Below are 27173 nucleotides of genomic sequence, written 5' to 3'. Positions count from 1 at the left end.
TATTCATACAATAGAACATGTATGTGATTTATAAGTTGTTTTTAAGTCAGAGTGAAGGGGATCCCTGGGTGGCGCAGCGGTTTGGCGCCTGCCTTTGGCCCAGGGCGCGATCCTGGAGACCCAGGATCGAATCCCACGTCAGGCTCCCGGTGCATGGAGCCTGCTTCTCCCTCTGCCTATGTCTCTGCCTCTCTCTCTCTCTCTGTGTGACTATCATAAATAAATAAAATTGAAAAAAAAAAATTTAAGTCAGAGTGAAAAATGATTAAAAAACATTTGGAAGCTACCATTCTATAATAGGCCAGGAGGAAGATGTCATTTACATACAGTAAGGTTTGCCATTTAAGTGTATGGTTTGATGGGTTTTGATAAATATGTACCCTTTATAAATATCATCACAATCAAAATATAAAGCATTTTCATCACCCCAAATAACTCCTGTGTGTCTCTGTGTTCAGTGCTTTCGCTGCCATATTCCTAGGTCCGGTAAAATCTCTTCTGTCATTTAGACCGTATGTCTTTTCTAGAATTTCAGATACATGAAATCACAAAACATCTACTCCTTTGTGTCTGGCTTCTTTGACTCACCATAGTTTTTGGGAGGTTCCTCCCTGTTTTTGAATCTGTTAGTGGTTTATTTCTTTTTATTCATGAACTGCATTCCATGATAACAGTGTATCACAGTTTGTTTATCCTTTCACCTGTTATTAATCATTTCGTTTGTTTCCAGTTTTGAACATTCATATATTAAGTCTCTGTGTAGACATAATGTTTTTATTCTCTTGGGTAAAGATCTAGAAGTAGAGTTGTAGGGCCACATGACAAGTGTTTAACATTGTGAAAAGCTGCCATACTGTTTTCCAAAGTGATTACACCATTTTATATTCCCACCTGCAGTATATGAGAGTTCTAGTTGCTGGACATCCTTATCAAACATGGAATTATTAATGTTTTTAATATTAGCTATGCTAGTGAGTAGTTATATACTAGTTATCTTTTTTTTTTAATCATTTTTATTTATTTTATTTTTTTATGATAGTCACAGAGAGAGAGAGAGGCAGAGACACAGGCAGAGGGAGAAGCAGGCCCCATGCACCGGGAGCCTGACGTGGGATTCGATCCCGGGTCTCCAGGATCGCGCCCTGAGCCAAAGGCAGGCGCCAAACCGCTGCGCCACCCAGGGATCCCTATACTAGTTATCTTACAGTGGCTTTAATTTGTGTTTCTCTGATGGCTAATGATGTTGATGTTGGCTTCTTTGGCCAACTATACATATTTTAATATTTTTGCCCACAGATTATTATTCTTCCATTTCTACTTTTATTTAAACCAGCAAATATAGGGACGCCTGGGTGGCTCAGCGGTTGAGTGTCTACCGTCAGCTCAGGGAGTGATCCCAGGATCCAGGATTGAGTCCCAAATCGGGCTCTCTGTGAAGAGCCTGCTTCTCCCTCTTTCTATGTCTCTGCCTCTCTCTCCTGTGTCTCTCATGAATAAATACATAAATCTTTAAAAATATATAAATAAACCAGCAAAAATTTAACTTGTGTCTAATTAAATAGATTTCTAAAATAAACTTAAATGGGTTAAAATAATTTTAAAAATTTTAAGTTAAAACCAAGGAGAATAAAAATTAAAATTTAATGATACATTAACTTAGGGTAGATTATATGTTTGCAGTAAGAAACAGAATTACATGAAAAATGATATGAAATGATTAATTTTAGAAAGCCTCTCATCATCTTGTATTGAGAAACTTGAGAATTTATGAGTAGGTGGTATGCTAATTCAAATCAATTTAAGAAACATGGAGTGATTGCAGTATGTCATGGGCAGAGGTAGACAAGAAGAATAAACTACAGCATGCTGAGGTCTTACTCACTGGCTTATAGAGTAAAGGTAGAATGGTAGACATGTACAGCTCATCCTGACACAGGCTTCACCATGAGAGAGTTATGGTGTTATGTTCATTCTGGCTGGGAACCAACAGCCTTCAAAGTGGAGGTGACAGCTCTGCAGAGAGATTAATAGTCATCTTAAATTTGCAGAACTTTCTATTTGGCCTTGAGATTTCCCAACATTTAGGTAATATTTTAGTGAATCTCTGTAGAGAGCATGAATAATTATTAGTCACTGAAGCTCATTCCTTGCATCATAGAGATTAATGGTTATAATACAGCTCCTACAAGTACTGTGCATAATATTTATGGGATAAATAACTTTTTGTTCTAATTTTGTTCATGAATCTTGTATCACGACCATTATCAATTACATAATTGTTATTAATACTAATTCAAAGAGTCTGGACCTGAAAGTGATCTTTTTTTTTTTCTTTTTTTTTTTTCTCCCTGAAAGAGATCTTTTAAATTTTTTTTTTTTTAATTTTTATTTATTTATGATAGTCACAGAGAGAGAGAGAGAGGCAGAGACATAGGCAGAGGGAGAAGCAGGCTCCATGCACCGGGAGCCTGATGTGGGATTCGATCCTGGGTCTCCAGGATCGCGCCCTGGGCCAAAGGCAGGCGCCAAACCGCTGCGCCACCCAGGGATCCCCTGAAAGAGATCTTAAATGTCATCTAGTCCTATGGGTTTTTTTAAACCTGTATTTTTAAAAATTTAGTTTGTGGAAAAACAAGCATAACAAAAAATTGGCCATCTTAACCATTTTTAAATGTTCAGTTCAATATTGCTAAGTTATTCACATTGTTGTGCATCCAGTCTCCAGAAGTCCTCTTGCAAAACTGAAACTCAGTATCTGTTAAACAACTCCCCCTTTCCCCTGGTAACCTCTGTTTTGCTTTCTGTGCCTATGAATCTAACTGCTCAAGGTCCCCACATAAGAGCAATCATATAGTATTTGTCTTCTTCTCATTGGTTTATTTCACTTAACCTCATATCCTCAAGGTGATCCACATTGAGCATATGTCAGAGTTTTCTTCCCTCTTAGATTCAAAAAATATTCTAGGCACCCCTGCTTTGACTTTCTCATTTTAAGGTTGAGGAAACTGAGATCCAGAAAAATGAAGCAGCTTGGCCACAACCACCTAGAAAATTAAGACTGGAATTCCTTCTCATTATTTAGTAGTTTCTGGACTGATCTAGGGGCCAGAAGCATGCCACATGTATTCTGTTGGGATGTGAAGTGATTTGAAGTGGTCTCAGATGATAAGATGGACTTCAAGTAGTTCTGTGAACAAGAAAGAAGAAAACATTGAATCCCAGAGCCAGGAAGTTGTCCCCCTTCCATAACCTGCCGCTCACTTGACGTAATCAGCAAGGTCAGTTTGGTGCAGTGTATCTGTACTATCTCACTTGTATTTGCTCACCCCCACCCCTTCACAGGTAAAACACACACACACACACACACACACACACACACACACACACAAAAGAGCAGGGTTCTGGCTCAGTAGTAACAGGTAACAACAGCTGGCTTGTTTAAAGTAACTATTTGAATGTTGTTCATTTTGGGTGTACTATAACAACGAAAGCTGGAACATAGAAGTTTTCCATTTCTTGTGGAGCTATGAAAGTTTTTCAAGCAATTTAAAAATTGAGGAACCACTTAAAGAAACTAAGTGTCTGAAGAGATGGCAATATATTGAAATATAGGTTACCTTAGTCTGGATAGTAAAGAAGTAAACTCCGATACAGAAATTTCAGTGCCAGGAGTTTATTTGGGAGGTGATTCCTGGAAATGCCAGTGGGATATTGGGAAAGTGAAACAAGGCAAGGAATTGATCCAATACAGATTCTAGGATTATGCACGTTACAGCTATGGCTAAGAGGGGATGGATCACACTGGGACAGTCTGGGAACCAATGTTTGCCACATCAGGGAAGAGGAAGCCTGGAGTTCTTATACAGACTCCTGTCCGTTATTGGCAGAGGGCTGCTCACAGCAAGGGTCAGTTTCCTGCTGTTTCTGGCTGTTTGCAGCTGAGCAGAGAGGGTGCTGAGAGTCTGAAATCTCTCTGCTGAACAGGTGGCTCTAGTGTTAAGTTAGACCGCTGTGTGTCCAAGCAGTGAGGGTGTGCACATAAGGACACAAGGTCCACCACACTTACTACATATGCTTTGCATGTAGTAGAGAAAGGACTACCTTGTTAATTTCTGTTGTGGCTAAACATTTTCAGAGTTTAGGATTTTACAGCCGTTATTAGATGCAAAATCTTGCATCTACAAGGGAAAGTTTTCTTGGCACCTAAACGTAGATAACTCTGCTGGGGTTGATCTTAGATCCTTTTCTTACTGGGCAGAGAGCACGGGAGGTCTGTGTGCATAGTATCACTTTGTCTGGTTGAGTAAAGGCTGGTGTTATTAATGCCCACCCCTGCCTTCTTCTGTTCCCTACAAATCCAAATCATTTTAGGCTTTCTTTGTTAAGTCATTTTCCAATCACTTAGTAATTTATATTATTCATTCCTGGACTTTCTCCAGCTTCTCTTCATCTTGCTTAAGTTGACGAGCCTATTTTCCCTAACTGCTTTTTCAAGATAATACATTTATTGAAGCATAATTTAAATTTCTGGCCACATGTAAAACCTCATGGTTTGTTAATAATTTATCCTCTTTTGATGGTAATTTAAATGATTTTAGTTATACAAATTACCGAAATTATCCCCAAAGTCATAGCGTATCTATATCAATTATTTGATAGTTATTAAAATGTATTTTAGAGCTATGTTAGTGGAAACACTGATTTAATCCTAAGTACTCTGCTCTAATATAAGTATAGTTAAAATTAAACAATTGGAATTAACTGATGCTACAGAAATTGAATTGGTTACGTTATTGTAAGTATCTAAATTTATTTGCTTTATCTTATTAACTCCATGGGCAAAAAAAAAAAATATGTACCGTATTGCTGGCTTTATAAGCAGAAGCATGTGAATAAAATGAAAGCTTTTGTAGATTGTGAACAGGCACCTCTGATGTTTTAGAGAGCTCATCCCTGGTCGAAACTAATAATACCCCATTTCAGTGATATAAATACCATAACAAATGACTTGAATGACTTTGCCTCTCATCAGTTTTTTCTATAAGCCGAGTAAAATAATTCAGTAATTATTTTGCTTTGCTAAAAATAGAATTCATTTTATGTTAAAACATAATAATTTGAAGAAGCTTTGTTTAATTATATTCTTGGTCATTATTTGCACAAATGTTTTGCAATACTATTGTGGCCACATATCATGATGAGAAACTTAATAAATTACTGTTTGACTTTTCTGGGGAAAACACTCACCCGTCCCCTAAAGACACATACACACACATACACACACACACACACACACACACACACACACCTGTATTACTTATCTGGATGTTGTAAAAGAAAGCATCTATTCTCAATTGACAATTATAAATGCATTCCGTAAGTATATTTCATATATAATAGAGAAAAGTGGAAGTATTTTACATACATACATGTTTTTGCCTTTTAGTTTTTAGTGAGCTTCAATCTATTTACAGTGAGCTACACAGACCTTGAGAGACACAGTTCAGTGTGCTGTGAGAGTGATTACTGAACCTACCCTTTGATCCAGATACAGGATATTTTTATCACCCCTGGATGTTTCCTGTGCCTGTCCCAGTACATCTCTGCCTTCCTCTACCCGCCCCCACCCCACTCCAGGAAGCAAGTACTGTTCTAATTCACAGATTGCACATTCATAAGTTTTGTTCCCTTTCTTAAAAATCCCCTCATAGAAGAATTTAAAGTGCACAAGTTGACAGTTTCTTGAAGGCAGTTTTCAACTACTGAGTAGGTAAAGTCTGAATATTGATTTCTGTGATTCTAAAAAACAATCGTTAAAAATATAGGGTGGGTAGTTTTTAATACTCTTACTTTTAGACTTTATAAATATTTTGTAATTTGAATTAACATTGAACTGACTGCTACATACAGCCTACATGCACTCATTGGGTAATTTTCTGGAGATCACTTAGAACGCTTTTGACCATTTCAAACGCCCTAACTGGCCATTAAAAAAAACAAAAAACACCACCACCACAAACAAAAAACACTTGTCTATAAACCTAACTGGTCATGGATTCAGCCCCAAATTAGTCATCAACCATTTTTGTGATCCATATCTTTAGTCATTTGTTCTTGGCGTCAAACGTTTTTGTTTCTGCTGGTGTGAAACCGTTATTTGATCTAATGGGCTGTCAGTGCTTCCAGGGACCCATCTTTTTACTTCTTTACAAGCAGCCCTTTCATGGTAGAATTTTATTTTATTTTACCAACTCAATGAATTTTATTCTTTAAAGTAGCATATGTGTGGAGCTATTAAATAAAAAAGTCATAAAGTAAGGAAAAATAAAACCGCTTTAGTTAGGAATAGCATGAGAACTGAAAGTTTCATGCTCTCTTCTTGACCATCTTCTTCTTTTTATGTTTGTTGTGCCGTTTGCCTGTGTGGTTTTTTTGTTGTTGTTGTTCCTTGGTAGCTCAGAGCTATTTGCTGAATTGTGGTTTGTGCCTGCCTCCTTTGCTTCAACAAATCCTTTCTGAGGATTTACTATGTACTGGGTGTCATGATGGGTGATAAAGAAGGCAAGAGAACATAGGGTTTACTTAAGAAAGAAAATTGCCTCCTTACTCTTCTACATCAAAACCAGCATTGTTTTTGCAGGGATGTTAGTTATATAAGATGTAAATAGATGACAAAGCACGAGATTTAAATTATAAACTACAGTGCTTAGGAGTGGGAAAATTAAGAGTAATGATTCAAAGGAATCATAGTCCATCGTGAGGTTCCAGGCAGTTTGGCTGTCAAGTGGGAAATAGATTTCAGGTGGCCGGGTTTCCCAATGATGATGAAATCAATTGCAAACCTGTTCCCAAACGCCTTGGTAGTTAGATCAGTAATACCTTTTGTTTACTGAGTTGAAAACCATCAAAATAAATCAGTTACGTAAACAAGATCCATGTCCATCCTCGTGATAAGACCATCTGTCAAAGCTTCAAGAAAGATACTGGTTCCTAAGTCCATCACTACAATTCTCTCACTTCTCTTTTGTAGAAATTAGAATTTTGAAAAGAGCAATATCTGGCAAGTCAATAATTTTAAAGACCAATTTTGACTAAGAGAATCAACTTCTAAAATTTATTTCAGCCAATGGATAAGAAAATGTTTTCTTTTAAATTCACTTTTCATAATGTTTTACCAATTCTTTTTTTTTTTAAGATTTATTTATTTATTTATGATAGACGTAGAGAGAAGCAGAGACACAGGAGGAGGGAGAAGCAGGCTCCATGCCGGGAGCCCGACATGGGACCCAATCCCGGGACTCCAGGATCACACCATGGGCCAAAGGCAGGCGCTAAACTGCAGAGCCACCTAGGGATCCCCAACGTTTTACCAATTCTAACAAGTAGCTAATCATTATTCCATGTTAGAGTATGTTGATATTCTTAAATATTTCTCCTCTTTCTGTGTTTATTTTTCTATTTTTTTTTTAATTCTAAAACTTAGTGTATTGCTGTCAGTGCTCTGGAAATTGAAATCATCATTATTCATATTCAGTGCTTGGCTTTTTCCTTGCTTTACTTTATTCATTCCTTTGTCCCAAACATTTTACACAAGTGCTATGTGCAACATATTTCATTAAAAAGGATTTAAATAGTATAGGAGTATGCAGACAAAAATAGAGAAGCTTATTTTATTTTCAGTCTAGTCACCAAGTACCATTGTAAATTTCCTTTCAAGATATCTTTTTAAAAATTATATAATTCAGCTTTATATCAGTTCATATTTCTCTAAGCTGATTTCAGTAGTTCTTAGAGTGTGAAGAATTTTAGAAATTTAGTATATTATGTGAAAACTTGAATTTTCACTTAAAGGCAAAATGTGTAAACAGTGAAGGAATTTATACTAGTGGAATCAAGATTGTTACCGATCACTATATTACAAAACTGTTTTCTCCTTTATGGTTTTTTTTTTATTTTTATTTTCTCCTTTAAACATTGTAGTCAGTGCATCTATGTAGATAAATACTGAAAGAATGTTGGTTATCATGTATCTCCTGACCTCTTGTGAAATAAATTTTGGATTCTAGGGTTTGATAATAGTTATTATTGTCCTAAAGTTTTATTATATGCTTTACCTGATAATTTTTTGTCCTTTGATTTTTTTAATTTACTCTGTATCTTAAATATTTTAACTTTTTAAGGAAGAATTAGCCTTTCTTTTCCCCCAAAGCCTTAAAATTGGCAAGAAATTAAAGATTTAGATTGGTATCTATGCTCCTCTTAATCAGGGAGTATTGTGAGACCCGAAGTGGGGAAATACAAATGATTTTATTTCGTTTCTCCCTAGGAATCCTGAAAAATGCACGAAGGTGGAAGATGGCAATAACAATTGCCTTGAAGCTTATTCTGAATTCGTTTACCGTTGCTGTATAACAAATTACAAATTTTGTGGCTTCAAGCGGTTCCTATTTATTTTCTCATAATTTTCTGTAGGTCAGAAGTCTAAATGGACTTGACTGGATTCTCTGTTCTAGGTTTTACCAGATTGAAATTAAGGTGTCTGTCACATTGGGCTATTTTTTTTTTAACCTAGAGGTCCTGGGGAAGAATTGACTTCCATGCTCAAAGAGGTTCTTGGCAGGATTTATTTCCTTCCTTCCTTTCAGTAGTAGGACTGAGGTCTCTGTTTTCTTGCTGGCTGTCAGCTGGGGTCTGCTGTGTTCCCAGAGCTTGCTTGCACTTATTCCTCTTCTTCCATCTGTACAGCCACAAACACATGGCAAGGCCTTCTCTGCTTTGTCTTTCTGACTTCCTCTTCTGCTACAGCCAGAGAAGCCCTCCACTTTTAAGGGCGCCAGAGGCTGGATCAATTTCACTTTATTTTGAGCTCAACTGGGCCATATAACATAACATAATAACAGGAGAGATGCCTCATCATATTCATGTATTACAAGGGATTGAAATCTGAGGGTGGGGACATTTTTGGAATTTTGCCCACCATATCACTTTGAAGTCTAGCCTCAATCTTCATAAAAGCTCGAGGATCACCAGCAAGTGAGAGTGAAGCATGTAACTCACATGGGAAAGGCCATTAAAATGAAGACCTGAGTTCTAAAATGAGATATAATTTCAGTATAATACAAATAAAAAACAGAGCAAGGTTTTCTTAAAAGTCGAAAATCCAATTATAAAGTTAATGGAAAAGAATATACACAAGAAGAGCCCAGAAGATTTGGCAGAAAGAAAAGCATTGGGGGAAAGAATTTGTTGTACCTAATCTCAGAAAGCCATCACAAAGCTATAGTAGTAAAAACTGAGTGATGACTGACCAGGAATAAATAGATAGATCTGTGTATAAATAAGAACTTGGTTCATGATAAACCTATTATTTCAAATAATAAATGGATAGTGCCATAAATGATGTTGAGAAAAATTGGATATCTGTCTGGAAAAACAATAACAACAAAGTTAGACCTTTATCGTAATACTCAATAGAGATGATAGAGCTAATCAGTTTTAAAACTACAAAGCCAATACAAACAAAAACAGGAAGTATTTTTTTCATAATCATAGGGGCAGATCATCTTACATAGAACATAAAGGATCACAAGACTTAGAGGAAAGAAGTTGACCTGTTTTGCCAAGTAATAGTTAATAAACACCATAAACAAATTTAAAGGAAAAAAAGGCATGAAATACCTGGGAATAAAAATGTCATCATCTTTAACGAATCCTGTAAATCATTAAGGGAGGACAAACAATGCAGTAGATAAATGGGCAAAGCATATGAATAGGCTATTCACAAAACATGAAAGACACATGGCCAGTAACCATATGGAGAGATTCACCCCATAGGATGTTTGATAGAACCCAGGTGTGGTCCTTCTGCATATGAGTCCTTCTATCATGAAAAAGAAGAAAAGTAACCTAAATGTTCATCACTTGTGGAATGGTTGAATAAGTTAAACTTTATCTATACTATGGCATACTTGTGAAACCAATAAAAATAGTTGTGCTTGCGTGTATATTGAGACACACATACACCTAGATGGAAAGGGGTCTACAATGTATTGTTAAATGAAGAAAAGCAAGTAGCAGGAAAACGCATTACCTCTCACCTGGTTCATATATGAACTCTCCAACATAAAGATACTGTAGCAGAGACAAAGTGTTCACCTAGATATTTAGGCTGGACCCTGTGCTTATTCTGAGTATTGGGTTGTAAGCAAAAGTGACATGTATTCTTTGTCAGTCAAGGCCTTTGGGAACCCTGATGCCACCTGCAGTCTCTCGCCTCCTCCAAGGCTACATCAGGATGATAAATCTACACAATGAGAAAGCTTCTGTTAACTAGGGTCTCTAAGTGACCCTGGGAGCTGAGCCTCCTACACTCTCCCTTAGCTGGGTAACTTAGTAGTTAAAGGGCTCAGATTTAGGTGTTGTCTGCTGTTACATTTAGTGTTAACTGCTCCTGGTTAGTACAGGGACCTATATACACATCAATGTATGTATTTATTGTTAGAGGATTGGAGGAAGGCATGCTGTCTGTCCCATGGTTAGTTGTTATCTCCTGGAAGAAGAATAGTGGGAAATGAGTGTGAGCCTACAACAGGAGGCAATCACACATTACTGTGATTATTTCCTTATCGTATGAATCTTATGAAACTACTTGTCTTTTTGATCATAAAAATGTTGGGATACATAAAATGCAATATTAGCAAAAAAAGTAGGTGATATATTAATCGCTTGCTTCAAAAGTAACTTGACCCCTGCTATGGTAGACTTATGACTGCTACTCCTTCTATTTTGGTATTTGGGTAACTAGTAAGTTGATACAGTGAAGTCACTTTCTGTTTTAATACACATGTGAAAGGTAAATCTCTCTAAAGTGGAAAGTCTTTTCATGTCTTTATTAAGAGTATGTGATTTGTAGTGTGTGATATACAGTGCAGTTTATTCAGTCTTTTGCCAACTGCTTCATGATTTTTGCTTTATTCAGAGTCTACTATATATATATATTTCTTTTTACTTAGTTTTCTATTAACTTATTTAAGTGAATCAATTTAAAAGGAAAATCTTATATTCCTATGTAACATGAAAAACTAATATCTTTTGATGTAAATAGAAGATACACATTAAATTAAATATAGGAAAAATGAAATGATATTATATGATTTGGCTTGCTGCTCTTGTTTGATGATGACTTGATGACACTGGGGCTTACCGTCCTTTTAAAAAAAAAGTGAGGTTATTAAATGTGAGAGGTGGTAAAAGCTGAGATCTTTTCCTTATCAGAGTGATTTAAAGATAATTAAAAATGGAATATGTTCTTAGTGTATAGCTTATAATTATTAATGCCTTGCCTCTGTACTATCAGTGTCATTACTCCCACATTTGGGGAAACAGGTTTTGTTGAAAGAATTCTAGGGACGCCTGGGTGGCTCAGTGGTTGAGTGTCTGCCTTCGGCTCAGGGCATGGTCCTGAGGTCCTGGGATCAAGTCCCACATTGGGCTCCCCGCAGGGAGCCTGATTCTCCGTCAGCCTATGTCTCTGCCTCTCTCTCTGTGTCTCTCAAAAATAAATAAATACAATCTATATAAAAAAAAGAATAAAAAAGAAAATTCTAGGATTGGAGTCAGAGGACCTGGAGTCAATGCTACCTTCATTTACCATATCTTTGGGTTTTCACTATGTCTTTGTATTTATAAAATGGGAATAAAAATGCCTACTGTCTTCACTTCATCTCAGGATTTTTGTGAATGAAATGGTATTGCATATCACTATTAATAATAGTTTTAGCACCAGTTTAACGATCACACATAACTAAGAAGTTACGTTACTTAGGTCATAGTTCTTCAGCTACCAGCACGTAAGTCTAACAACTCATTCTCCTGATTCCCAGTACTCCATCCCAGAGGAGTCAACATTTGTCTCCTGCAAAAGTGCATTGTTACCATAGATACTCAGATCAAATATGAATCTGTACCTATGTATTCTCACCAGGAGATACATTTAAAGTGCATATTCCAATGGTCAGTCTGGAGTTGCAGAACTTGATTTTATGCAGTTATATCTTCTGATGTGCTGCTTACATTTATTGACGTTTTATGTTTCTATAGTTTTATTTATTACAAGAAAGACTAGAGGGAGCCTTCTGTTTCAAAGAGCTCTCCTAATACTATAGTAAATTTGGTGTACTTAGCTCATTTGCTCTTCCTGGTCACCAGAGTGTTATTTAGTAAATTCCTTCCCCCAGAAATTATTTCTTAGTTTAATAGAATCTAGTATTGGTCAGTCCTGCTGGGCCCCAAGGGAAATAATGTTCAAGACAATTTTGTAATCGTAATAAAAAGTATTCCTCAAGCAAAAACAAACTCATAAATACAGAGAACAAACTGATGGTTAGCAGAGATGGGGAGGATGGGCAAAATGAGTAAAGGGGAGTGGGACATACTGGTTTCCAGTTATGAAATGAACCATAACACTGTATGGTGACAGATGGTAACTACACTTTTGGTGAGCATAGCATAACTACAGACTTGTCAAACCACTGTGTTGTACACCTGAAATGAATGTAACATTGTGTGTCAATTATATTTCAATTAAAATTAACTAACGAATTAATTTACAAAAAAAGAAAAGGGTGCCTGCATGATGCAGTCATTTGAGCACCTGACTCTTGATTTCAGCTCAGGTCATGACCTCAGGGTCGTAGGATTGAGCCCCATATCAGGTTCTGAGCTCAATGCAGAGTCTGCTGGAGATTGTCTCTCTCTCTCTCCCTCTGCCCCTCTCCTCCTGCTCACCTGCTCTCTCTCTCTAAGTAAATCTTAAAAAAAAGAAAAAGAAAAAGAAAAAGGTGTTCTTCACTCATACAAAGTAGTCATTTCATTTTTCCTTTTGACTCCCAAAAGCAGGTTTTTGTAGTTTATATAATATCCATCAAGTTTGTCATCAAGAAATCATTTTAAGCTAAATTTTCTCTGAGACATCCCACCTCCCAGAAACTGTCTTTTGCCTTTGGAAACTTGTTTCATCCCTTTCAAGTCGCTTCTGTTCTTTGATACAGGTCAGCTACATGATTCTTTGGGTGACTCATGATAGGCAGTTAGGGATGATTGAACTGATTCACTCCCGATTGAGTCGTCTATGTTCGTATCATCAGAAGTGTGAGATAGTGGGGACGCCTGGGTGGCTCAGCAGTTGCATCTGCCTTCAGCTCAGGGCGTGATCCCAGGGTCCTGGGATTGAGTCTCGCATCAGGCTCCCCGTGGGGAGCCAGCTTCTCCCTCTGCCTGTGTCTCTGCCTCTCTCTGTGTGTCTCTCATGAATTAAAAAAAAAAGTGCAAGATAGTTAGCCAGGACCTTACTCACGACTTCAGAGTTCATATGATTCTACTTGAAGTCCAAATATAACAATAATTCTTACATTTCCTAACAACTTCTAGTTGCCTACAGCAACTATATAGTTTTGATAAGTAATTCCTGTAGAGCTAAAGTTTCATATTTAACTCTAGCCCTGTTGAAGAAGTAGGCTTTGTGGTGTTTATGGGATTTGAATTTGCTAGAATGATCTCTTATTTACTGAAAGCCTGCTATGAGAAAACGATATCCAAAAATCCGAGTGTTCCTGAAAAGAAGCAGCAGCTACACAGTTTATAAGTGAGAGAGTCAACTAACACAGGGCCAGCAAGTGAGTTTATAATAAGTGAACAAATTCAATTTTCTACATAAAAAAGGGATTCTGTCATTTAAATTAACACCCCGTTTTCCACTAGTTCACATTCACCACATTCTTTGAAGTGGAAGGACTTCCATTTATAGAAGATTAAACAGATTTTGTGGTTATCATTGAGCATCCCAGGAACAACTTTGAATATTAAATATGAGAGATCTAGGGAAAATTCTTAGTTTTCTCAGTAAACCCAATGAGAGAGATTTAAGTAACATCCTTTTTTCCAGCCTGTCCTGTCACTTACCTTGCTTTTATTCACTGTGATCCTGTCCTAAACATCCTTTACCTGCAAATTATTTTGAACATGCACACCACTGGTAGATTTCTTTCTTGGCAAGATGTAGTCAATACCTTGTGACATATCCTTTATCTTACTTTTAACCAAGCCTTAAAAAAAAAAAATTTAGGTTTGTGATTTCTATTTCGTGACCTGTGCCTGTTGAGGAGATGCATTTTTTTCCCTTACGCTGTTTCTGGCCTTGCGTCTTTCCTTCTCTTGGACCCACACTATGCTCTCAACTTTTTGGCTTACCTTTCCTCAATCTTTTCAATTCCCTACAGTTTTACGAGTCCAGAAATATTGAATGAGTTCTGTTCCTTCTCTTTTTCTCACAGGGCTGCTTTTCTAATTAACTCTGTGCTGCTACTCTGGAGGTCTTACTCTTCCCCACTGCCCTTCTATTAATAGCTGTTGCAATGTGGATTCTTTCCCTTCTGCTTCCCTTTGGTCAGTCACACAGCAGCCTCTAACATGGCTACTGTGATACCCCATGTTTTTAATCTGCGAAGAGCTCTCTAGTGGGTCTATTAAAGACATCTTCATGCGGTTTTTGACAGTTCTCAGTAGAGATCTTCCCCGACTTATGATGGGGTTACATGTGGGTAAACGCATCATTAAGTTGAAAATATCCTAAGTCGAAATGCTTTTAATGCACCTCACCTACCAAATATCACAGCTTAGACCAGCCTACATTAAATGTGCTCAGACCTTTTACGTTAACCTAGAGTGGAGCAAAGTCATCTAACATAAAGCCTGTTTTTTAAAAAAGTATTGAATATCTCATGTAACTCACTGAGTACACTGTCAGTGAAAAGCAGAAAGGTTGTTGGTTACAGACTGGTTGTGTGAGTGTGTCTGTTACCTATCAGTTCTTTACCCTCATGACCGCTGACAGATGTACAGCCTCCCTGCCCAGAATCATAAGGGAGCATCATAGCACATGTCTTGAGCCCTGGAAAAGACTGAAATTCAAAATTCAAAGTATGGTTTCTACTGAATGCCTGTTGCTTAAAATTGTTAAACTGAATCATTGTTAAGTTAGGGACTGTCTGTGCTCAGGCTGGACATGTCTGGTCCCAACCAAATGTGTAAGGAATACTCTTATGTGAGAAAGGTAATGAAGATCTTGACATAATCAAGACATCTTAAAAAAAACAAATATTGTTCTTAGCTGACTAATAAGCTTAACAATTATAAATGATTTCATTCACTTTTGAAAAGGTTTTGTTTTGAAGTGTGATTCATTTTATTTTATTTTTTGAATCACATCCAAAACAACATATTGTATAAATTTGTCCTCAGAATATACTACTTGATTGTATGGAGCTAGTGTGTTTTCTTGTGGTATGTACTTTATTTTGGTATTCACTTCCTTTATAAATAATAAGAATTATAAAAATGTATGAAAATAAGCAAATGCATTTGTAATAAGACATTTGAATAGTAATAAGAGGAGCTTCATTTAAATATCAGTAAGACAGGGTTAAATTGCTTAATGTAGCATATTATACATATTATACATTATGAATGTAAATAGATTGTTGCATATATTTATATTTTGGGAGATTTTTTCCCCCTTCATTTGACAGAGAATGGATAAATTTCTAGTAGAGAATGTTACTACGGTCAGACCTCATTACTGCCAATATTGTGATGTACTAGGTAACCTTTTAGAAATTAGCCCGAGGTCATTTTTATTCATTAAACAGTTCATTATAGAAATATTTGGTTGTTCCTCCTAATTTTACCTTTGTCCAACTCTTTTCAGTTCCCATTTTCACCACTTTATTTATTAAAATTCAAAAGTGGTGAAAAACTTTTGTCTTGGGAAATGCAACTGAATTTATTTTGGGAAAGACAGTGGAGTTAAAAGAAAATCAATTTCCTATAGAATTTATTTAATCCTCTTTTTCCTTTTCCCTAAGAGCTTTGATAGGGTAGGCAGTAAAATGTGACAGTTTATAGATTTCACAAAGATAGGTGGAATATATAGTAACTGGAAAGGGTAATGGCATACCTACATGATGTACATTTCTCCATCTCTCTTAGTAGTGCTGACCTGAGAGGTTCCTATGATTTGGAAATGTTGGGGTTTGAAGTAAATGATCAAGAACAAATTCTTAATACATCTTCAGTGCAAAAAGATGGTTTTGTTAGAACAGGAGGACAGGACCTGTGGGCAGAGAGAGCTGCACTGGGGTCATGAGGAGTGGCCTATTACATAACTTTCAAGATGGGAGGGGATAGGGATAGTCTCTAAGGAATTTGGAAACAAGGTTTCCAGGACCTTGAGGGGGCTGGCTATTGTTGGGATAAAGGTCATTTATTACTGTCTAATAAGACCTGAGTCATGACCCTTTGGATATATATCGATGGACCATATGCTTGGAGGATGATTGCTAACGTATATCTTGGGGAGGAGGTAGTGATAGGGAGTTTCTCTCTTTTTTTAAAGATTTCATTTATTTATTCATGAGAGACACAGAGAGAAAGGCAGAGACACAGGCAGAGGGAGAAGCAGGCTCCCTCAAGGGAGGCTGATGCAAAACTTGATCCCAGGATCCCGGGATCATGATCTGAGCCAAAAGCAGACGCTTGATCACTAAGCCACCCAGGTGCCCTGATAGGACTATTCCAAAGGAATTTTTGTATGTTAAAGGAGACGACTTAAAGGATCCTGGAGGTCAGGATATTAGTTAAGGTAAGATTGCCTTTGCCCTTAGCAAATTAAGTATCAACTACAAGGCAGTTGAGTTCCCAGATCTAGGAACGTCATTCCACCTGTCTCAAGGACTTGTCAATGGGCTATAAGTTGTAAGGAAATTTAATTTTTGCTTTTGCTTTTGTTTCCCACATCACTGCACTAAAGTATGGCAAATAAAATAGAAAATAAACTTATAATAGATAACAATTTAGGAAATACTTGAATAGAAATTAGTGTTTAACATGAGAACAGTATCAAATATTTGAGCAAATTTAAATCACAGTTATTTTAGGAAAGAGAAAAGAGCATGCAGCTTCCTCTTAAAATTTCACCTTTGTTCTTTAAAGATGCATTAAAGGGCATTCAAAGTGATCACATCAGTTCAATTTGGAATAAGCCTACCTTGGTGGTTTTATTATTTAAAAAAAAATCCAAATGCACTTATCCACATTTAGAAGATAATATACATTTTACAGATATTCACTGGGCATTTCCTTTGATAGATACATGGCATTATATAATTATTAATAATTATTAAATATTTACAGTGTGTTTATATTGTGTTGGGTCTTTGGGAATATACCAACAATATAAAAAAAAAAAAAAATCCCTGCTCTATATGGGAACGTGGGCCAGGAGTTGAAGTGGGCTAGAATTCTGCTGTTCTCATTTCCAGCCTGTGACTGGGTTTTAAACTCTGCAAGACTAGTTCTGTAGACACAGATTATCTTCCTGGATCTGATTAATTTGAGGCAAAAGAGCATTTCTATGGCTCTCCAACTTACCTTCTTCTTCTGCTTTCTTCTTCTTCTTTCTTCTTCTTTTTTTTTCTTTCTTCTTTTTAAAAGATTTTCAGGGATCCCTGGGTGCTGGGTGGCTCAGCAGTTTAGAGCCTGCCTTTGGCCCAGGGCCATCTCAGGGTCCTGGGATTGAGTCCCACATGAGGTTCTCTGTGTGGAGCCTGCTTCTCCCTCTGCCTATGTCTCTGCCTGCTACCACCCCCCGCCCCGTGTCTCTCATGAATAAATAAATAAAATCTTTATTTTTTTAAAAGATTTTATTTATTCATTCATGACAGACAAAGAGGCAGAATTATGTTTTTAAAAATAAAATCTTTATTTTTTAAAAAAGATTTTATTTATTCATTCATGAGAGACAGAGAGGCAGAGACACAGGCAGAGGGAGAAGCAGGCTCCCTATAGGGACCCTGATGTGGGACTGGATCCCAGGATCCCAGGGATCATGACCTGAGCTAAAGGCAGACGCTCAACCACTGAGCCACCCAGGTACCCCTGCAACCCACCTTCTCAATAATGGATCTCCACTGCCACAACTAAAGAAGGCAGGAAGGAGAGGAAGGAAGGTGGGAAGCAGAGAAAGGAGGGAAAGAAGAAAGAAAGAAAATCAAGCAATGCCCTCAACTAAAAACTAAATAAGAGACTCAACAATCTTTAACTTCTCATTGGTGAAATGAGACCTGCATACATAAAATAGTTATTTTCCATAAAAGTTATTTTTCCTTTTTTTCTCCTCCTTTTCTTTCTCTGTATTTACCCCTCTTTTTACTTCCTCCACCATCATTACATCCTCAAAGGAATACCTTCTCAAACCACAAGCCCGATTTGCAGTTGTATTTCTCATCATCACTAACTTGTTTCGAGGACCTCTTCAACCCAATTTCTAATGGTTGGTAGAAAAGCCGTACATACTGGATAATAATGAAAATTGTATTACCTCCAAAATAAGCTGTCAATCAGTATTTTTACTTTTAGTTTGGTCTTTATTTACTTTGTTGATTCCTTAACTTGATAGGTAATGCAAAGAATGATGCCCTGTTTTTACATAGTACTGTAAAGTCTCTGTGTGATCAAGGGACATATTTCTATATTGCTCTCTTAGATGAGTTAGCCAGCATTTATCCAGACTTCTTTCCCAAGATTCTTGGCATTTTCTGAGTTTCATTTCTGCATTGATTATGGAATCTCTTATTTCGAAGGAACCCTTGATGAACATTTATTGTGCATATTTATGGCTGAAACCAAGTGGTATATAAAGTTGAAATTTACACAGATGTAGAAGACAAGACTCCTTATTTTTGAAGTATTTAATAATTTCACTACTTATTCAAGATGTATTTTAATTATTGTGTGTATCTTTACCATGCTTTGTATCTATATTTAATAGTTTTGGATTCTCACAAAAATTCTTAATGATGTAGGGGATGGAATTTCTTACAGATAAGGAAATTATTACTTAAATAAATTGACTATTCCAATATATGAAGAGCAGATAACAGCACAAGCCTTAAAAATCTCATCTCCTACTTTCAAGTTAAATGATTTTGCCAGCTGTCACCCTATTGGCTACAATGAAGGAAACCAATGGAGAACATAGGTTATTACCAAGCCACTTGCTACCACTTGTATTAAGAATTCTGAGAGAAAAAAGAAAGGAATAGTCTCTCATGGGATAAAGCAAGTTACAGAAGGCTATTTTTGAGAAACTAAATTTTAAATCAGCTCTGGAAAGAAATGGTAGATTTGTGTTGGTTGATGAGATAATTTATATAGAGAAAACAACCAGAACTATGAGAAGGTAGCAAGAATGTGCAGAATTTAAAGGGTGATTATAAAGGAGCAGAGAAGCTATGTTTGGAAATACTCCTCCAGGTTTAGATGGTATTGTATCCTAGTCTGAGTTCTTTCTCATCTAAAGTGTGATAGGGGGTTTCTGGCAGTTTGGGTTTTTATTTCCTTCCTGAAATGTTTGCTAGAATTCACCCATGAAGCCAAATGGACCTGCAATTTTCTCTAGGGATATAAATTTGATTTCATGTATATATATAATTTTTTCTCCTTTCTCTTTGCAACTGTTGGTGTTTTGTGTCTTTTAAGGACTTTGTTCATTGGATTTGTTGACATGAAGCTCCCTTTATTATCTATTTTCTGTCTTTACAGTGTGTTTCACCTTTCATTCTTAATAATTTGTACCTTCTTTCTTTTTCTCCTAAATCTACTTTAAGGTTTAAAGTTTCATTGATTTTTTTTAAAAAATTGTTTTTCAGAGGTCTGTTCCATTGATTATGTTTTCTCATACTTAGTTTTAATTTGTTCTTCATTTTCTAGCTTCTTAAAGTTGAAATGTTCGATTTATTGCATTGGGGCTTCTTTTCCTACTAAAAATATTTAAAACTATAAATTTCTCTTTATGCACAGCTCCACCTGCACTCCAGATTTTGATGGATTGTATTTTCATCATCATTGAGCTCAAAATATTTTTAAATTTCTCTTGTGATTTCTCCTATGAATCATAGGTTAAATTAAAGTATATTTTGTGCTCATCATATAAATGTTTGAGTGTTTTCCAGATATCTTTTCATCTTTGACTTCAAATTGAATTCTTTTCTGGTCAGAGAATATACTTTGTTACTGTTTTGATTATTTGAAATTTGTGAGGATTTGTTTTCTTTTCCAACATTTGAGCTGTCTTGCCGTATGTCCACGAGGACAAGCAAGAAAGTGTGCATATTCTGTTGCTCTTCTGAGGATTGTGGTGTGAAAGTCATTTAGGTCAAGTTGGTTGAGAATTTCTGAGTCCTTCTGATTTTCTATCTTTGTCAACTATGGAAAGAAGGATGTTAAAATGTCCCATTGTGATTGTGGGTTTGCCCATTTATTTCTTCTATGAATTCTCTCATGTATTTTCAAACTCTGTTCTTAGATGCAAACACATACAGGATATTTCTTCTTGATAATTTTATTGATGAAATACTCCTCTTTATCTATGGTAATTTTCTTTGTCTGGAAGTCTACTTTCACTGATAGTAGTAGAACCACTCCATCTTTCTTATGACTGGTGTTTGGAAAGCTTATTTTTTCCACATTCTTTTATTTTTAACCTTTCTATTTCTGTATATCGAAAGAAAGTGTGTTCTGGGGACACTCTGGTGGCTCAGTCGGTTAAGCATTCAACTATTGATTTCAGCTCAGGTCATGATCTCAGGGTCATGAGATTGAGTCCTAAGCCCATTATGGAGCCTGCTTAAGATTCTTTCTTTCCCTCTCTCTCTGCCCCTAACTCCCTACCCACACTCTCTCTGTCTTTAAAAAAAAAAGATAGATAGATAGATAGATAGATAGATAGATAGATAGATGATAGATAGATAGTAGATAGATAGATAGATAGATAGATAGATAGATAGATAGTGTTCTAGTGGCTAGCATATAGTTGGGTCTCACATTTCTACCCATTCTGACAATCAAGATTTAAAACTTGTTTATTGAATAAAATTATCAATATGGTTACATATAATTCTAGCATCTTGTTATTTTTTTCTATTTGTCCCATTTGTTGTTCTTTTTCCTCTGCTTCTGCCTTCTAATGGATGTATTGAGTGTTTTTAATTATTACATTTTATCTCCACTATTGGCTATACTTTTTTTTTTAATTTGGTGTTTGTCCTAGGATTTTTAGCATATATCTTAATTTGTCATAACCTCAGTTCATGTAACATACCACTTAATGGAAAGAATATTTACAAGAGTGTTTATTTTCATTTCTGTCTTCCATCTCTTGTGCTATTTTTGTGATACATACATTTCCTTGCTGTATCTGTGGTGAACTCCATTATATGTTGTTGTTATTATATTGACTTTACATGGTCAGTTATCTTTTATAAAAATTGAAAGATGAGAAAAAAAAAGAAACAAAAACTTTTAATTTCCCTGCAAATTTGTTAGGTCAAGTGCTCCTTATTTCTTTATTTAGATCCCACTTTGCATCTGTAATATTTTTCTTTTGCCTGAAACACTTCCCTTTTCATTACCTCCCGTGGAGGTCTGCTGGAGAAGAATTCCCTCAGCTTTTATCTGAAAAAGAATTTCTCCTTCGTTGAGGTAGGACATTTCACTGATAATGGAATTCTAGGTTGAGATTTTTTTTCCCCCTCAAGACTTTGAAGATGTTACTTGATTGTCTTATGCTTGCCTTATTTATAACTGGGTATCTTTCAATCCTCAATACATGTTGTCCTGTGTATGATGTATCGTTTATCCCATCCGTTTTAATTTTTTTCTCCTTCTTGGGATGCCTGGGTGGCTCAGCGATTTAGTGCCTGCCTTCGGCCCAAGGCGTGATCCCAGAGTCCTGGGATCGAGTCCTGCATTGGGCTCCCTGCATGGAGCCTGCTTCTCCCTCTGCCTGTGTCTCTGCCTGTCTCTCTCTGTCTCTGTCTCTGATGCGTAAATAAATAAAATCTTTAAAAAAATATTTTTTTTTCTTCTTCTTATTGAGTGTTAGCGTTTTAATGATGATATACTTTGATAGGGTTTTCTTTGTCTATACATTTGGGTATATTGAGCTTAGATCTGTGTGTTTATAGTTTAAATCAAATTTGGAAAGTTTCTACCACTCTTCAACTATGTTTTTTGTTCCTCTTCTTCTGAGACTCCAAATGCAATTAATGTTATTACATAGTGGGATCCCTGGGTGGCGCAGCGGTTTGGCGCCTGCCTTTGGCCCAGGGCGTGATCCTGGAGACCTGGGATCGAATCCCACGTCGGGCTCCCGGTGCATGGAGCCTGCTTCTCCCTCTGCCTATGTCTCTGCCTCTCTCTCTCTCTCTCTCTCTCTCTCTCTGTGACTATCATAAATAAATAAAAATTTAAAAAATCTTTAAAAAAAATGTTATTACATAGTTCACTGATTCTCTATTCCTCATTTCTTTTTTGTCTGTTCTTCTTGGCAGATAGTTTGTGGGGTTCTTTTTTTTAAAGATGTTATTCATTTATTTATTTGAGAGAGAGGGAAAGAGCACAATTTGTGGGAGGGGCAGAGGAAGAGAAAAGAAGCAAGCTCTCTGCTGAGCAGGGAGCCAGGGAGCCAGATGCAGGCCAATTCCAGGATCCCAGGATCATGACCTGAGCTGAAGGCAGATGCTTAACTGACTGAGCCACCCAGGTGCCCCATGGCAATTAGTTTTTATTGCTAGGTTTTCAGATTGACCAGTCTTTTCTTCTGCATTATGTAGTCTACTCTTACTCCCATTCAGTGAATTTTACTTTTCAGATTCTGTATTTTTTCATCTTGTATTTTTCAGTATTCTACTTCGTTCCTTATAGCTTCTTTCTTTTTTTCTCATCATATTCATGTTCTCCGTTAAAACTAGTCTATTTATAGCATTTTTGTAAAGATTTTATTTATTCATGAGAGACACAGAGAGAGGCAGAGACATAGGCAGAGGGAGAAGCAGGCTTCCTGAGGGGAACCCAATGTGAGACTTGATCCCAGGACCCCGAGATCACGCATGAGCTGAAGGCAGACACTCAATCTCTGAGTGTTGAGTGTCACCCAGGCATCCCTATTTATAACTATTTAAAAATCTCTGCCACTTCCTATCTTTCATTTCTGTATGTTTCTATTGATTGACTTTTTTCTCCTGATTATATATCACATTTTCCTGCTTCTTCACATGTCTAATATTTTTTTATTTGGTACTCGACATTTTGATTCTTAAAGTTTTGCATGTCTTGATTTTGCTGTCTTCCTGTTAAAGCATTAAACTTTGTTTTATATAGGCAGTTACCTTAATCAACTTGATCTTTTTGAGGCTTATTTTTTAGCTTTATTAAGATGGCTCTAAAGTACTCTTGCTCTAGAGCTAGTTAAGCCTAAGGCTTAACATCACTATATCTTGAATGTTGAGTATCTCTGTGCACTATAGATGTGCAATTCAGTATTCAGCATCAGGCTGAAAGGAATCTTTGTTAATGTTCCGGGATCTCTTTCTCTGCTTAATGCCCTCTCTGACAGTGCTCCCAAATTTCAGCTGCCTTAGCCTCCCCAACTCCAGAGTATATCTCCTCACTGTGGTGTGATCATGATGTTCTACTTGGTTACTCCCTGCTCAGCAGTCTAGGAAATGCCTCCATTTCAAAAGCTGGGATCATTATAGGATCACCTTGTGTGTTCACCTACTCTTAAGGATCACATTGTTATGATGCCTTTTCTCAAATGACCAGAAACATCATTTTACATCTTTTGTCCAATTTTCTACTTGTTTAGTGTGGGGAGGGCATTTTTAGTATATTTATTCCATCGTGGCTGGAAGTAGAAATCCTTCCATATATTGATTTATGTATTTTATGTATTATGTAACAGATGAATTCATTTTCATCTTAAAAATCCAAGAGTAATATAGATATTCAGAATAGAAGATGCTAGTCCCCTTACCTCTCCCACCTCATTTCATGTCACTCAACAGAGAAACCACTTTTAGAAGTTTGATGTACATCCTTCTATTTTCCTTTATGTACTTACATCCATTTATATATACATGTTCACACAAATTAGAAATATCCATAAGTACATAAAGCAGTTCTGTAAGTATTATTCTGTAACTTTTTCACTTGATAACATCTTAGTGATAGAAATCTTATTTTTAAAGTATGTATCAATGAGAGACTCCTAACTCTGGGAAACAAACTAGGGGTGGGGGGAAGGGGAGGTGGGCAGGGGATTGGGGTGACTGGTGACAGGCACTGAGGGGGGCACTTGATGGGATGAGCACTGGGTGTTATTCTATATGTTGGCAAATTTAACACCAATAAAAAATACATTTAAAAAAATGAAAAGAGGAACTATGGACACAATAGAAATAGGGTAATAATAAAGGGAATAATAAAAATAATCTAATGCACAAAAAAATAAAGTACGTATCAATTTTAATTTTTTTAACATTAGCCATATATTCTACAGAATGGTTTTCTTCTAATTTACTTAATCACTCTGTTTCTCATTCATTAAAGTTTTCCCTTCTAACTTTTTGCTCTTCTAAACTGTATTTTTTAAAATTTTTTTATTTATTCCTGAGAGAGAGGGACAAAGAGAGAGAGAGAGGCAGAGACATAGGCAGAGGGAGAAGCAGGCCCCCACTGAGCAGGGAGCCTGATGCAGAACTTGATCCTAGGATCTTGGGATCATGACCTGAGGCAAAGGCAGATACTTTGCTGCTTAGCCACCTAGGCACCCCTAAACTGTATTTTTTAATAATATGGTACAGCAACTTTTCCAGTGGTAAGTATTTCTGTAGAAGAAATCACAAAGTTTTCAAATAGTCTGTTTATAAATTGCCTTTCTAAACAGTTTTTACATATTTACATTACTCCTAACTAACCAGGTTCTTTGTTTTTTTGTTTTGTTTTGTTTTTGTTTTTAAGATATTATTTATTTACTCATGAAAGACACAGAGAAAGAGTCAGAGACCTAGATAGAGGGAGAAGCAGGCTCCCTGAGGGGAGCCTGATGTGAGATTCAGTCCCAGGATCCCTGGACCATGCCCTGAGTCAAAGGCAGATGCTCAACCACTGAGCCACCCAGGTGTCCCTAACCAGGCTCTTTGAAGAAAGGTTGATTCTAGATCTAGAACAGGAAATGTAAGAGATAAGTCTAGAATATCTTATCACAACAGAAACCAAGGGAAGTAAAAAAGATAACTGTGATCCAGTAAGATCACAGTAGAAGTAGGCAGAAGATTTAGAACCCCCTTTGAAGGGACTACCATTGGTCAGAGATGGGTCAGTTTACCAACCAAAAAACTATTGGATCGAAAAACATCAAATATGTTTAACCACCAAGAATCATAAAGATACCAACCAGATCAAACCCCAAACCACATTCTTCACCTTGGAAAGGAATTAGGGGATAAAATCATTATTCTGAATACTGGTAGGGAGAAGAATCATGTATTTTATCCTCCTTTTCCCGTACAAACCTTATTTCAAAGTAACCAAATAATTAACGAGAGGAATTTATTTTTTAATTAATTACCTTACTTACTTACTTACTTAATTAATTAATTAAGAGAGAGTACAAACTAGGGGGTCGAGGGAGAGAGAGAGGGAGAAACAGACTCTCTGCTGAGCCCTGATGCAGGGCTCCATCCCAGGACCCTGAGATCATGACCTGAGCAGAAGGCAAATGCTTAATGGATGGATTCACCCAGGCATCTAGAGGGGGGATTTCTTTATAGAAGTCTACTAATAAATGTAGAAGGAATAACAGAATCAGACTACCAAAGTTATAACCTTTATTAATTGAAATACTAGCCCTAGGAAATAATCATCAGTGGCTACAAATAATCTCAGGTAAAGCATGAAGAAGAAGCATATTATGATAAGTGGGTGTAGCTGACAACACCTGACTCCACAGATCATATGTTAACACTGTGGAAGGAGAGATAGCCAGCTGTTATGTGGCAGCTTTTCCAAAATTGAACCTGTTCAAGGCCCTCAATCTAACTACCACTTTATAGGACAAACAGGAGTTAAAGGAACTTACAAAATGACATCTCAGGGATGCTATCAGCCAACTCTAGAATTCCAGAGATTCTATAAGACAAATAATCAAGTTTCTTCAATAAGTAATAATCAAGAAATAAAAATATTTTTATTAGATTTAGCCATTATTAGATTTTATTAGATTAACTTATTTTATTAGATTAGATTTAGAGATTAAAAGAGAAAGATAGGAAATCTCACTCAAATGTAATATGCAGACCTTGTTTGGATCTTGATTTGAATAAACCAACTGTAAGAACACAGTGGGATAATTAGATTTTAACAATGACTAGATTTTAGGTCATATCCAGGAATTGTTAATGCTTTACGTGTGATACTAGTATTGTGTTCATGTTAAAAATAGTCCTCTCTTAGAAACAAAATGAAATATTTATCACTGAGGTGATAGAATCTCTGCACTTGTGTTTAAATAATCCTATAAGGGGTTAAAAGGGGAGGTCTGGTGGCAATTATTTATCTTGGATGAGGAGTACTCGGGGTTTATTATAGTAGTTTTTCTACATTTGAGTGTGTGTACAGGGGGTTTATTATACTATCTTTTCTACATTTGAGTGTGTGAGATTTTCTATCATTAATTAAATTTTTAATTTTTTTAGAGCAATCTCTGTACCCAGCGTGGGGCTCAAACTCATGACCCTGAGATCAAGAGTCATGTGCCCTACCTACTGAGCCAGCCAGGCGCCCCATGAATTTTTTAAATTGAAAAATAAACTTACCTTTAACAGGCCACGTGAAGAGAATTTTGTAAACCATCAGAATAAGTGAGGAGCTTTCAGAATTTTCACCCCAAATATTTGGGAGTCTGTGTATCCCTATGCATCTGCAGAAACGGCATTCCCAAATGGTAGAGAATTTGTTCAGCATACTTGCTACGCTAATTTGGATCCAATATGCACTTTATCTTGAAATTTGCATGAATCCCATAGTTTTCAACCCCCTGGAGAAGTCTTTGAAGCAAATCTAATGTTGTGTATCCTGTCCTATCTCTTTCTCAACACGATCCTAATATTTGTTTTGCAGGTACAGCAAGTACAGACTGTGCCACAGGTACAGCATGTCTACCCAGCTCAGGTGCAGTACGTGGAAGGAAGCGATACTGTCTATACCAATGGAGCGAT

General features: G+C 36.5%; 1 protein-coding gene and 1 long non-coding RNA gene across 41 annotated transcripts in view; one reads left to right on the top strand and one right to left on the bottom strand.

The window, feature by feature from the left end:
* RFX3 (regulatory factor X3) overlaps window positions 1-27173 on the top strand; it is a 288998-nt gene that overhangs the window by 140892 nt on the left and 120933 nt on the right. For all 40 annotated transcript variants that reach the window (XM_049092573.1, XM_035712800.2, XM_025423429.3 and 37 more), the window contains one exon: window positions 27076-27173. In XM_049092573.1, the coding sequence (XP_048948530.1) occupies window positions 27076-27173 (98 nt within the window). The remainder of the gene's footprint in view (window positions 1-27075) is intronic.
* LOC112644792 (uncharacterized) lies at window positions 207-27078 on the bottom strand. The gene is made up of 3 exons (XR_003126761.3): window positions 26772-27078; window positions 26036-26085; window positions 207-3187 (listed from the first exon to the last, which is right to left on the bottom strand). It is a non-coding gene; the product is annotated as an uncharacterized LOC112644792 (long non-coding RNA).

The sequence above is a fragment of the Canis lupus genome, chromosome 1 (assembly GCF_003254725.2).
Source record: "Canis lupus dingo isolate Sandy chromosome 1, ASM325472v2, whole genome shotgun sequence".
NCBI lineage: Eukaryota > Metazoa > Chordata > Mammalia > Carnivora > Canidae > Canis > Canis lupus.
This window is presented reverse-complemented; position numbering and strand designations above follow the sequence as displayed.